This window comes from Oncorhynchus nerka, linkage group LG15 (assembly GCF_034236695.1).
Source record: "Oncorhynchus nerka isolate Pitt River linkage group LG15, Oner_Uvic_2.0, whole genome shotgun sequence".
NCBI lineage: Eukaryota > Metazoa > Chordata > Actinopteri > Salmoniformes > Salmonidae > Oncorhynchus > Oncorhynchus nerka.
In genome coordinates, this window is record NC_088410.1 from 16,925,800 (window position 1) to 16,940,228 (window position 14,429).

Genomic DNA, 14,429 nt, shown 5'->3' on the forward strand with positions numbered 1-14,429 from the left:
AAAGGTAAAAGCTGTCGTCGCCATCGACGCTATCAACCTCCTGACGCAGGGCATGCACCCTCTGTTCAAGGTGGCCCCAGTGGTCTGACTCCTGCCCCCGTCCAGGCCTGGCAGCAGATGGGCACTGCCTGCGGTGGCTCCGGCCACACTTCCTGGGAGGGTTACTGGACCCAGTAGAGGGACTAACAGCTCGCTGGCACACCACTCCTGAGGGAGCTGGTCCCCAGCCTGAGCCCGAGCCTGGCCGACACACTCGTGCATGGCCTCCAATTGCGCCAGGCGTAGGTGTTCTGAGAACACCACATAAAACAGGCACCCAGTAGGGTGCTCCACCGCCCTCCTTGTGGCTCAAACCCAGGTAGTGCATACATTAGTGCTCCTACAATGAGTGTGTTTACATGCATACTTATCATTTGACGTTAAACTAGTTGTGGCAGTAGGCCGAGTATGGCATTAGTCACCTAAACACCTTACTCTGCTTATCTTAATTGGCTTAAGTTGACAATCGAAGTGACGCTGTTAAAAACACCTGGTTTTCTGGGCAATTTTTCAATATATTAGGCCACGTAAAGGCCTTCAGATTCATAGAGGCATATTTAATCTACACATGTTCTAGCACAAGCAGCGCAAGCTTCCTCCTTTTGCTCGAGTGCAGTAAGTTCAGGGAAACTGAAAGTTTGCTTGAGATTTCACCGTGACCAAACACCGACTTATACACACAGGAGAGAGGCCTTATAGCTGTGATCAGTGTGGGAAGAGCTTTAATCAATCAGCAGCCCTGAGCACACACCAACACATACACACTGGAGAGAGACAGGAGTAAGGTGTATGTGGGAAGAGCTTTAATCAATCAGCAGCCCTGAGCACACACCAACACATACACACTGGAGAGAGACAGGAGTAAGGTGTATGTGGGAAGAGCTTTAATCAATCAGCAGCCCTGAGCACACACCAACACATACACACTGGAGAGAGACAGGAGTAAGGTGTATGTGGGAAGAGCTTTAATCAATCAGCAGCCCTGAGCACACACCAACACATACACACTGGAGAGAGACAGGAGTAAGGTGTATGTGGGAAGAGCTTTAATCCATCAGCAGCCCTGAGCACACACCAACACATACACACTGGAGAGAGACAGGAGTAAGGTGTATGTGGGAAGAGCTTTAATCAATCAGCAGCCCTGAGCACACACCAACACATACACACTGGAGAGAGACAGGAGTAAGGTGTATGTGGGAAGAGCTTTAATCAATCAGCAGCCCTGAGCACACACCAACACATACACACTGGAGAGAGACAGGAGTAAGGTGTATGTGGGAAGAGCTTTAATCAATCAGCAGCCCTGAGCACACACCAACACATACACACTGGAGAGAGACAGGAGTAAGGTGTATGTGGGAAGAGCTTTAATCAATCAGCAGCCCTGAGCACACACCAACACATACACACTGGAGAGAGACAGGAGTAAGGTGTATGTGGGAAGAGCTTTAATCCATCAGCAGCCCTGAGCAGGAGTAAGGTGTATGTGGGAAGAGCACACAGCAACACATACACACTGGAGAGAGGCAGGAGTAAGGTGTATGTGGGAAGAGCTTTAATCAATCAGCAGCCCTGAGCACACACCAACACATACACACTGGAGAGAGACAGGAGTAAGGTGTATGTGGGAAGAGCTTTAATCAATCAGCAGCCCTGAGCACACACCAACACATACACACTGGAGAGAGACAGGAGTAAGGTGTATGTGGGAAGAGCTTTAATCAATCAGCAGCCCTGAGCACACACCAACACATACACACTGGAGAGAGACAGGAGTAAGGTGTATGTGGGAAGAGCTTTAATCAATCAGCAGCCCTGAGCACACACCAACACATACACACTGGAGAGAGACAGGAGTAAGGTGTATGTGGGAAGAGCTTTGCTCAATCGGGGTCACTGAAAACAACACCAGAAAGCACAAACATGTTTTCTTTCATCCCTCCTCTTAGGCACCTGTTCAATATATCTAAATAAAGTTTGAACAGAAAACATATTGTAAAGAGTCAGCTCTGGAACCATATGTAATCAAGCTTCTTGGAGTAGGAGTGGTGTGTGTGTGTGGTGGGGTGGGGATGTTCAGAGCTGTATCTTACTTCAATAACTCCTATTATCTATTAATGAATTGTATAATGTTTCAACAATACAAGGTGTGTATTCATGTATTCAATAGATCAATAAATATATTCCATTATCTGCTCAACAACGTCTGCTTATGACATTAATTATATGTTTTTTAAAAATCTAATAACCAATTTTTAAAAGGACCATAGTTCTCTTGTATAATTAGTTTGCTCCTAAAAGATGTTCACATATTTATTTTTAAATATTTCACCAGGTTTTAGTGTAGCTGATGGGACACATAGAAGTACAGAAGATATAGGACTATTAGTGTGGTCAAATTAAGTTGTTGAATTTATTTTAAAGGATTTAATTTGTGATATCTTTGAACTTTCCTTATTGTGTATTAAGTGTGCTCCAGAAAGATGTTCACACATTTTATTGTGAATCGAATGATGTGTTGGTTGTTAGGAAGAGGCATCATGGGGGCAGGAAGCCAGCTCTGCCCATCAGTACCTGTAGGTCATGTCAAACACAGACCTCACACTCTTCTGTTTCCTCACAGCCAGTAAGGTCTCCTACCAAACCTCTTTCTCTTCACACTGGAAATACACTTGATAATATCTTATACCTCAACATTCTACTGTTTATTGGTGATTTGTTATGTGGAACGAATGCTTGCATGTAAATGTCATTGTAAAACATACATACGAATGTGGTTTCATGTTTTCTTTTACATTGCTGATTGGATATTTAAAAAAAATTAAATATGTATTTTTTAAAAATGTTTAGTTGAATTCTGTAGAAGAGACCAGGATATGTTGTTGGCATGGGTCCCAATACTCAGTGTTATAGTCCTGGTCCTGAGAATAGAGACCAGGATATGTTGTTGGCTTGGGTCCCAATACTCAGTGTTATAGTCCTGGTCCTGAGAATAGAGACCATGATATGTTGTCCTGGGTCCCAATACTCAGTGTTGTAGTCCTGGTCCTGAGAATAGAGACCAGGATATGTTGTTGTCCTGGGTCCCAATACTCAGTGTTGTAGTCCTGGTCCTGAGAATAGAGACCAGGATATGTTGTTGTCCTGGGTCCCAATACTCAGTGTTATAGTCCTGGTCCTGAGAATAAAACAGGTTTAAAACAACAACAGAGAAACACGTGTCTTACAGTGCTACACATCTGTTATAATAGAGACTTTTTCTTGCTTAATTGAAGTATCAGGTGTAGTTTTTCACCAGTTATAAAGTGTGTTTGTTGTCTCTCTTTATGTTTCTAGGCTGCAGGGAGGGAGATGCAACAACAGCCTTGAGAACATCTGGACTCAAATAGAACTCTGTTCCAAGTTGCTGTCAGGTAAAAGTAGACGATAGCAGACAACAGGATACTTTTGGAAAGGGGTGTTGTTGAACATGTTCTTGACTTTACTCAATCTGTATAGTTTTGGTAAAATCTTATCGAGGAACTTTCTGAAGTAAGATTAGCCTGGGACAGCAGGTAGCCTAGTGGTTAGACCGTTGGGCCAGTAACCGAAAGGCTGCTAAATCGAATCCCCGAGCCGACAAGGTAAACAACTTTAGTTCTGCCCTTGAACAAGGCAGTTATCCCACTGTTCCTCTGCCGTCATTGTAAATAAAAATGTGTTCTTATCTGACTTGCCTAGTTGAATAAAGATGTGAGACGTTATGCTGTCATAACGTAATCAAGCTTGGATATTTCAATAGATGTTTGATTGCTCTGGTCTAGGGGTGCATCAGTTGCAGACTTGAGACAGGAATTCTCCCCCTGCAACCCCCTAATGCTTATCTGAACTCTGTGAGAACATAGTAACTGGACTGTATGTAGCCTACCCATTTCTTGTCTTAGTAAGAAACACTGAAGAAAACAATAGCTTCCACGATGGATCCGGTAAGTCTGGTTTACTTTTAACAGTATAGGCCTGCTGTGCTGTGCTTGGCTTTTGTTTATTTATTGTATTCAAGTTATATACATAGACAGAAGGGTGTTAGTTATAAATACAGTATATTTGACTGTAGTTTAGTTAAGAAGAAAGACTTACACAGTGGTGTGAAGTACTTAAATAAACAATATGTTAAAGTACTACGTAATTCGTTTTTTGGGGTATAGGTATTTGACTATTTATATATTTGAAAACTTTTACTTTACTACATTCCTGTAGAAAATTATGTACTTTTTACTCCTTAAATGTACTCGTTACATTTTGAATGCTTAGCAGGACCGGAAAATGGTTCAATTCACACACTTATCAAGAGAACATCCCTGGTCATCCCTACTTCCTCTGATCTAGCGGACTCACTAAATACAAATACTTTTTTGTAAATTATGTCTGAGTGTTGGAGTGTGCCCCTGCCTATCAGTAAATAATTTAAAAAACAATACATCTGTGCCTTCCGGTTTGCTTTGTATAAAGACATTTGAATTATTCATACTTATACTTGAACAATTACATTTACCTTTGATACTTAAGTATATTTCAAACCAAATACTTTTACTCAAGTAGATTTAACTGTGTGACTTTTACTTGAGTCATTTTCTATTATGGTATCTTTACTTTGACTCAAGTATGACTATTGGGTACTTTTTCCACCACTGGACTTACGTTTATTTTTGACCGGAGAATTACTTGTGAATTAGGTTTGATGCATCCATTGCAAAGACTTGCATAACTAGCTCTTTTTTCCTATCTGTGCTGGTAGTGAACAGCAGCTGCCATTGTATCAGCAGCGAAAGACCGGAACATTTAATTACCAGACACTCCCTCACGAGAGAGAGGCCTGTTGAGATCCTCCCTCTTTGTGCATCTGTTCCAAGTGGCTGCCAGGTAAAAGTAGACGATAGCAGACAACAGGATTCTAAGTGAAAGGGGTGTTGTTGAACATTTTCTTGACTTTACTCGACTTTTATTGATCACGTAAAATGTTATCCAGGAACTTTCTGAAGTAATACTAGGCTACACTGGTCTAGGGGCGCATCAGTTGCAGTCTTGAGAATCGAATTTTCTCTCGGCAATTCATTACTAGCTGTCATTATCCGAACACTACAACAAAGTTGTCAAACTGTACCCTACAACATTTCATGCCATACAAAGAAACAATGGCTTCCGCAATGGATCAGGTAAATCTGGTTTTAACATATGCCCGCTGTGTTGTTTAAAATGTCTAGGACTAGTTTTCATCACCTTTTATCCTCCACATTCCTGTGTTCGGTTTAAACTGCTGGACAAAAATAAACATGATTGTAAAAACTTGTTAGGATATTTTTTCCCTCAGCAAAGTAACGTTAATCTACAGCTATATCGTGTTTGGAAATCTGTCATATTACCTAATATATCTCTACTTCCTCCCAAAATGTGCACTTGTGTGGGCCAGCAACTAAATCCTATCAACTTTATGGTACATTACACCACCTACTGTACTGGAGTGTGGGCCAGCAACTAAATCCTATCAACTTTATGGTACATTACACCACCTACTGTACTGGAGTGTGGGTCAGCAACTAAATCCTATCAACTTTATGGTACATTACACCACCTACTGTACTGGAGTGTGGGCCAGCAACTAAATCCTTTCTCCCAGCCCCGTTCTCTTAAAAGTATCAATATTTACGACTGTATCTAACAATGTTCTTCTTATTAAACTCAATTCCTGCTTGCACACGCTGGAGAGAATCCTTACTCCTGTCTTTGTGGTGTCAGAGAAATGCTATAGGAAGAGAGACTTTTCAAACAATATATTTATTGTAAGATATGCAGAAATGAAGCAATCAACCATCACTAAGAATAGTCCGTGTTGAAAGCTCAATGAGTCTTTTGCCTTTTATTGAAAGTACATCCTTTTTAAAAATCTTTGACAGTTAGCAGATGTTCAGAAACAGGCACTGGAAACAGATTTGCACAAAGTAATTTAGCTGGTCTGTGTAGATCATGATGGCTGATATCGCCACCACTCACTGTTCCTCCCTGCACTTCCCACATAGCTACATTCCTGCTGATTGTAAACAGCGGAGGTCACATACTGTGGTAGCACCCAAACAGCTCATACATCTGTACGCTCAGAGTTATGACTAAGTCACACAAGACAGGCCTGTATCAGCAAAGAATATTAGCATATAACAATAGACAATTCCCTCAGTAATATAGTAACATATAACAATAGACAATTCTCTAAGTAAAAACAGTATAGTATGTCTAATTTAACAGTATAGTAGAATAATATAAAACTATAATATTAAAATGTCCACCACAGTGGAAAGAGTCGATGATAAAACACCAGAAAGCAAACGTGTGTCACAACTTCCGCCGACGTTGGTCCCCTCTTGTTCGGGCGGCGTTTGGCGTTCGACGTCACCGACCTTCTAGCCATCGCCGATCCACTTTTCATTTAGTCTTGTCTTCCATCAGTGATGACTCTTGCACTGAGATGCTGTACCTTAGAACGCTACGCCACTCAGGAGCAATCTATTACACCATCCATCCACCAGACTAGAACAGACCTACACAGAGTCTGTCTGAAATGGCATCCTATTACCTATATACTGGCAGGTGACATTTCAGATGCAGCCATCCTCACTAACAGTTAGAAGCCAAACAAATGATGTCAGGGACTCCAAATGTCATTAAGTCGCTATTGTGGATTGTCGACCCAATGACGTCTCACAAATCATCATCGCCATGGTGATTCTCCATGACATCATTTATTTGGTCGGTTGAAGTGTTGTAGAGGAGTGGGTGTAGCAGTACTACACTCTAAGAAAAAAAGGTGCTATCTAGAACCTGAAAGGGTTCTTCGGCTGTCCCCATAGGAGAACCCTTTGAAGAACCCTTTTGTGCTTCAGTTAGAACCTCTTTGGTTCCAGGTAGAACTCTTTAGGGTTCCATGTAGAACCCTTTCAACAGACCAGATGCTTTTTAACTTTCTGTGGAGAAACCGAACCCGTCACATTAGGAAACTGTTGTAATGAACACTTATGAGTATGGTGGGCTGAATTGTCTGGACATTCCTACCTTAAATAATACTTTTAAGATCAATTTGATAAAACACTACATAAGAAGACCTACTTCTATGTGAAACTCTATTCCTCATCATGCCTTTTCTACTTTTGGTGGCCTTAACTTCATGTTGGTTTGCTATTGACAAAGTTCCAGTGAAGCTCTGCTTTTCATCAGCAGGTTTTCTAGTCATGATCCTTCATTTAGAAGTATAATTTCTCTCCACACGTATATTAAATCTGGAATAATCAGCACATATTGTACAACAATGAATCTTTGTTTTTAGAATATTGGTTCAGAAATAATATCCTATCCTTATCACTTGACAAGATCCCTATTTCGCCTAAAGAGTTTGCAATTGTTTTAGTCTCAATTCCCTCAGGTGTTGCTTTATTATTCAGGAACATGTTAAGACCCTCAGAACCTACCATCGATTACCCCTGTTGACTCAATAGTAGTAAAGATTTGTTCTTGTTTTGGTCCATTCAACAACAGAGTGATACTTGCCTTGTATCAACAGGATTTTGTATCTATCTATACACCTTATGTCATGCCTTATTGGAATTGTTTTATTGATCATATTTGTTGTCTCACATAAACGTACTGACTAACACAATTAAGGATGTTTATTATAAAATGATCAATTTATATTATCCTGCCAACCACTATATGAAGAAGTTTTAAAAAAGAAACACATTCAAATTGTACCGTTTGAAATGACCACCCAGAAACCGTGTTGAATCTTTTTTTTATGGTATTCAAGTAAAGAATCTGTGGCAAGACATCAGTAGATTTATAATGGAATATATTCATGAAGATTTTACACAATTATGGAGAGATGTACTGCATGAATACTTTACCTACGATATAAATAATTTGGATAGATATTTTTCTTCTTCGTTCACTCGCCGTACAGTAGGTGGCGGTAAAACTCCAATTGGTGTAGTCTGCCATAAAACCCTAAAGAAGAACAAGACAACAGGAAATTGTTGACGAGAACAGCTAGGGTCGAACAGTTCATATCATACAAGAAACAGTAGCTTTCACAATGGATCGGGTAACTCTGGTTTTAACATTATATGCCCGCTGTGTTGTATAAAATGTCTAGGCCTAGTTTTCATCATATTTGAACTTCTACATTGCTGTGTTCTGTTTGGAGCGGCAGGTAGCCTAGTGGTTAGAGCGTTGGGTCAGTAACCGAATCCCCGAGCTGACCAGATAAACATATGTCGTTCTGTCCCTGAACAAGGCTGTTTAACCAACTTTGTATGTATTATGGATCCCCATTAGCTGCCAAGGCAGCAGCTACTCTTCCTGGGGTCCAGCAAAATTAAGGAAGTAAATACAATCATGTTTAGCCAGTTATGGTAAACTGTAGCTAGTGTCGTGGAAATATTTGGGTAATCACATTTCACAAATACTGGAGCCTGTGAGTTCAAGTAGATTTTTTTATTACTTCATAATTGTTGGTAAAATTATGATTAAATGACTGAACAAATCATTTTAAATGGAACTGTAACTAAGTAAACTTATACTCTGTTTTATATCTGATTAACAATATGAGTTCATAAGATGTGATTGTGTGACACAGACAATGAGTAATTAAAGTTAATGAACACCATTCCAACTAGGAAGAAAGAAGTGAACTGTGTAAACAGATAAGGTCGTTAACCTATGGTTGAACCGACGAAACTGACCTCTGGGGGTTTTAGATAAGACAGTGAGTGCATTCCTAGGTTTTCTGTTAATTAGAACTGTCATCTAAGTGGTGATTGATAATGTTGAGGGGTCAAAAGTTACCTGGGAGTGTGTTGTAAGTTAGAATGAACTTTTCACCTCACTTTGTCCCTGTCGAGAGGAGGGGTTTCTGTTAAGCAGTGAAAAGACGTCATGTTTTGTATATAAACTGTTGCTCATGGTGAAGTGGCAGCGCGCTCCGAGAATAAATTATGTTACCTATTATTAAAAAGACTGGGCTCCGTCTATTTTATGCAAACAAGAATCTTCAAATTCTAATAAAATAGTTTAAGGGTTTTCAATTAATGAAAACACATTAGCATAAGTAAATTACAGTAACAATAATACAAGCAGAGCTGGAATCATGAAAACGACTGCCTTCCAGTCTTGACACAGAATATTTATACATTTGTCCTTCTTACTTCACATTCATAGTAACTCCTCTTAATGGCTTATCACCTGTTGCATTTAGCCACCGTTCTCATATTGTCTTCATATTAGGACATGCAACCTGTAGAGTCACATACATAGTTTTAAACATGTAGGCCCACAGCAACAGACCTTGGTGTAGCAGTATAACTTTAGACCGTCCCCTCGCCCATACCCGGGCGCGAACCAGGGACCCTCTGCACACATCAACAACAGTCACCCACGAAGCATCGTTACCCATCGCTCCACAAAAGCCGCGGCCCTTGCAGAGCAAGGGGAACTACTACTTCAAGGTCTCAGAGCCAGTGACGTCACCGATTGAAACGCTATTTGGCGTGCACCGCTAACTAAGCTAGCCGTTTCACATCCGTTACATTGGCACTCTATAGGATTAACCAATACATGACATCCTGCTGACTCTACTGAAAGGGGAACCCCTGTTCTGGGAAAAACCCAAGAGGTGTAACCATAGTTGGCCATAACAGTTACAAGAATAACCATGCGCTTGTCTAATGGTGTCCAAAGACAGAGAGCACATAGATGCACTAGTTTTGCTGGCTCCTTCTGAAATAAATAATTGCCACATATGTACTGAACAATTCACAATACTAGCTACCTGATAGGAGTGCTGGTGTTGGATTTTCCAGTTCCTATACTGTTTTCTTAGAAGTAGTAAGCAGAATCGATATGGATATGTACTTAACCATTAGTATATGTGTAAGCAGAACCAATGTGTATGTGCCACCTGAGTCAATATGCACCTCTATTATGGGCGGCAGGTAGCCTCTATGAGTGCGGTATGGAGCGGCAGGTAGCCTAGTGGTTACAGCGTTGGGCCAGTAACCGAAAGGTTGCTAGGTCGAATCCCCGAGCTGACAAGGTAAAAAATCTGTCATTGTTCCTAGGCTGCCATTGTAAATAAGAATATCTAATTTGCCTAGTTAAATTAAGATTACATAAAGAAATGGACCAGCTTGGCTTTGTGCCAAGCCATGTAATAAAATCTATATAAATGTAATGTTCCGGTATCCTCGACGCTAGCTGGGTACGTTAGCTTACTAGGTACATTGATAGCTTTAGGTTGGTTGTTTTTATGTTAAACTTCAAGATTTACACCAAGGACGTTGCCTCTCGGATCATCACTCTCCCTCGCTTGGGCAAGGGACATTTAAGGCACTCTGATGTAAAACGCAATTCAAGGGTTGAGGGTTTAGCCGAAGGCTGTTGAGTTTGAAACGCAGCTGGAAGGCAATCAGGAAGATGCAAGATCAGGTGGGACCATTATAGGCAATGAGAGGGCAGATATGCGTGTTGCCACAAAGTCAAACGTCTATATCGTATTTGTATTTAAGTTTAGGCATAAAGGTAGTGTTTTCAATGTTAGGGTTAAAATCACATTTAAAAATATCAGTTGTAGTAATGGGTGTGTTCTATGGCTTTGTTTGTGGTAACTCGTGACGACCAGGCACTACTTCCATACAAAGTGTTTTTTTTTTCTCAAAGTTGCCTGGATGTGACGTGTCCTACTTTTACCAATACACTCCTAACAACCAACTCGTTACGAAAATGTATATATGATCAAATAAGCCAGAAGCCAGATTTTGGGCCCAATTATCCCTCTTGCTTCTCCACTTCTGCGCTGTTTGATAGGAAATGACTGCTATAAAGAAATATGGTGGAAACTAGCCCATACCCACCAATCCAACGCTCTTAGATTTGTGGCTTATAGTGAACGATTGAACATTTCAGGTAAAAGGGGATATTCGAAGGAATGCACCCAAATCAGAGGGTTAGACTGAATTAATACAATATTTGGTTTAATGATCAACTGTAAACTTCTTGTTGCCAACAGGACAAAGCTAGCCTGTCCCCCTCCACCCTCCAGGAGTCCCCAGGTCGACTGCCTCTCCGTACTCTACTGCTGGTTCTGGTCGACTGCAGGAAAACACTGGGGCAGAGTGGAACTGAGAGAGGAGAAGGAGAAGAGGAACATGGAGATATGATTTCATTAAGTAAGAACCATGTGGATTAGATTAGTCTGCTTCTTTAACAATTAATTGGTTAATTATATATTGCTGACAATATCTGGTCGTTCCACCTAATTTTGAGACGCTCCCCCCAAAACACTTTCAGATTTCACCTAATTTTAACATTCTTTCATGAAGAGCACATGTTCAACTTCATAGAAACATGTTTTCTCCAGAGGTTATATGAATATAAATACTGTACTAAGTGCCAATGTGCTAAATAAAGTAACAGGGGACAACTGAAAACAACAAAACCACTAGTTTACATTGGTAAAATTAGTCCTTTAAATCAGCCACAAATTTGCTTATGACAGGGTCAATGGAAGCTACTTTTGTTCCACCGGGAGTGAACATTGAATACAAGCTTCAATTCTACCATATCAATTTATGGGCAAAATGGTTAACTTGCTCGGTTTTCAACAAAAAACACCAGAGAATTGATAAAAAGACTAGAACCAGCTTACCTGCCTTGGCTCTATAATTTGACTATTTGATGTTCGATGTTTCTTTTGCCCAAAAATGTAAGGAACCGTTTCACCATATTACAACATGGGTTGACCTTAAAATGGGGGACAGATGTAAATGAATCACTAATTAAATGAAATAAATAATGTTCAGAAATGACTGTCAAAGTAACCAAATAACTAGGGCTTTACATGCACACTCATAATTTCCTATTAAACTGATTATGGCATTAGTCATGTAAACATCTTACTCTGCTGATCTTAATTGGTGTAAGGTCATAACCGAAGTAAGGATACGCCTTTAAAAACACCTGGTTTTCTGAGAATTCTTTAGAATGATTAGGACATGTAAACACTTTAATCAGAGTTATAGAGGTGTATTTAATCTGTGTATGTGCTAACACAAGCAGCACAAAACATTATTTTGACCGAATGCAGTGAGTTCAGGAAACTGAAAATATGCAGCTTAGAAATAGTTTGCACATACAAACCTTATTTTTACCTATTGCTTCATAAACCACAGTGGCTGTGGTAGAAAGTTTATTTTGATTGGCCATTTTCTGCGTTTATCAAAGTCCCATCAGCCTGATTTCAGATGTGTCCATGTAAACAGGTTTATTAGAGAGATTGTTCTTTCAAAGCATGTCAACGATTTAAAATGTAATACTGATGCACAATTTCTACTGGAAAAATATGAAAGGGACCCAAAAGGCCTTAATTTCATGGAAGGACCCATCTGTTTACGGACTCATCTTTGCAAAACCTAACTATTCAATGCCTTTTGTTTCACAGGGGACATCCCTAATCGTTGCTCTCTAAGTGGGAGGGGCTTATCATCTGGGGAGCCTCAACAACATCATGATGCTGACAAGAAAGAGAAGAGTCTCTCCAGATCAGAACACCTCAAACACCGGCATAGAGGTACAGGGAAGAAACATCACCACTGCTCTGTCTGTGGGAAGAGTTTTGCTAAACAAGACTTGACTATTCATGAGCAAATTCACACCGGAGAGAAACCGTTCCACTGCTCTCAGTGCGGGAAGAGTTTCACTGCATCTAAAACTTTAAAATCTCATCAGAGAATTCATACAGGAGAGAGGCCTTCCCCCTACTCTGGTTGTGAGAAATGCTTCAAACAATCAGGATTCCAGACTACACAAAAACACACAGGACCGCCTTATAGCTGTGATCAGTGTGGGAAGAGATTCAATCAATTAGTACACCTGACTATACACCAGCGCATACACACAGGAGAGAAGCCTTATAGCTGTGATCAGTGTGGGAAGAGCTTCAATCATTCAGGATCCCTGACTCTACACCAACGCATACACACAGGAGAGAAGCCTTATAGCTGTGATCAGTGTGGGAAGAGCTTCAATCAATCAGGATCCCTGACTCTACACCAACGCATACACACAGGAGAGAAGCCTTATAGCTGTGATCAGTGTGGGAAGAGCTTCAATCATTCAGGAAACCTGACTACACACCAACTCATACACACAGGAGCGAAGCCTTATAACTGTGATCATTGTGGAAAGAGCTTCAGTCGATCAGGAGACCTGATCAAACACCAACGCATACACACAGAAGAGAAGCCTTATAGCTGTGATCAGTGTGGGAAGAACTTCAATCAATCAGGACACCTGACTGCACACCAACGCATACACACAGGAGAGAAGCCTTATAGCTGTGATCAGTGTGGGAAGAGCTTCAGTCAATCAGGATCCCTGACTACACACCAACTCATACACACAGGAGAGAAGCCTTATAGATGTGATCAGTGTGGGAAGAGTTTTGCTCGTTCAGGGTCACTGATAAAACACCAGAAAGCACAAACATGTTTTCTTTCATCTCCCTTCTCTCTGGCACCGGTTCCAGATCCCTAAATAAAGTTTAAATAGAAAACATCTTGTAAACAGTCATCTATATCCCATTTTCTAACACTTTAGTATGTCTGATTGCCATGGTAACATATGTAGCATAATATGCAGCTCTGGATCCATATGTTACAAGCGTCTTGGAGTAGAAGTGCTGTGTGTGTGGTGGGATGGGGGAGGACGTGTTCAGAGCTATCTTTTAATTTATGAACTCATATTATCCATTAAATAATGTATAATAAAAAAGTTTCACCAATGGTAGGTGTATATTCATGTGTGGGGGAAATGTTATCTGAAGAGAGAGTCTTGAATTGTACATCATGTCTCATACAGTCATTGGTTCCTGTAGGTGCTGGGTAGAGATATGAGGGGGAGACGGTCATGACCCCCTCAGACCTTTTGGCAGAACGCTCAGAATATGTTCTATAATTTACATGCAGGAACCAAATGTTAATGATGAATAATGTAAATCATGCAAATATAACTTGTCTGTGTTACCAGTATATAAGAGGACTAACGGGACTGCCCCGAAAGAGCTCCTGACCGTAAGTTTGTTGGAATCTCTCCAGCTGGCTGATAATAAATAATTATTAATTTAAGTTTGACTGAGTCCTTGGTAGTAATTTCCACGACACGTGTATTCAGTACAAAAACACATTAAATCCTTTATCTTATGTCGTACTGCATGAGGCAAATGGTGGTCACACCAGATACTGACTGCCGTTTTTTTTAAGGTATGCATACAGTTGAAGTCGGAAGTTTACATACACCTTAGCCAAATACATTTA

The 14,429-nt window shown here is 40.5% G+C and overlaps 1 protein-coding gene across 4 annotated transcripts; it reads left to right on the plus strand.

Annotated features, from left to right (window-relative positions):
• Window positions 1-3,388: 3,388 nt before the first annotated feature.
• Window positions 3,389-14,240, plus strand: LOC115127165 (zinc finger protein 239-like). Of its 4 annotated transcripts, none has more exons than XM_065001126.1 (3): window positions 3,389-4,007; window positions 11,126-11,285; window positions 12,557-14,240. In XM_065001126.1, exons 1-3 carry the CDS (start codon window positions 3,999-4,001, stop codon window positions 13,648-13,650), a joined length of 1,263 nt encoding a protein of 420 aa, XP_064857198.1. In that variant the 5' UTR covers window positions 3,389-3,998; the 3' UTR covers window positions 13,651-14,240. The 4 variants fall into 4 exon arrangements, with proteins under 4 accessions (XP_064857198.1, XP_064857197.1, XP_064857199.1 ...); XM_065001125.1 differs by lacking the exon at window positions 3,389-4,007 and adding an exon at window positions 8,000-10,545; XM_065001127.1 differs by lacking the exon at window positions 3,389-4,007 and adding an exon at window positions 8,000-8,164.
• The last annotated feature ends 189 nt before the right edge of the window (window positions 14,241-14,429 follow it).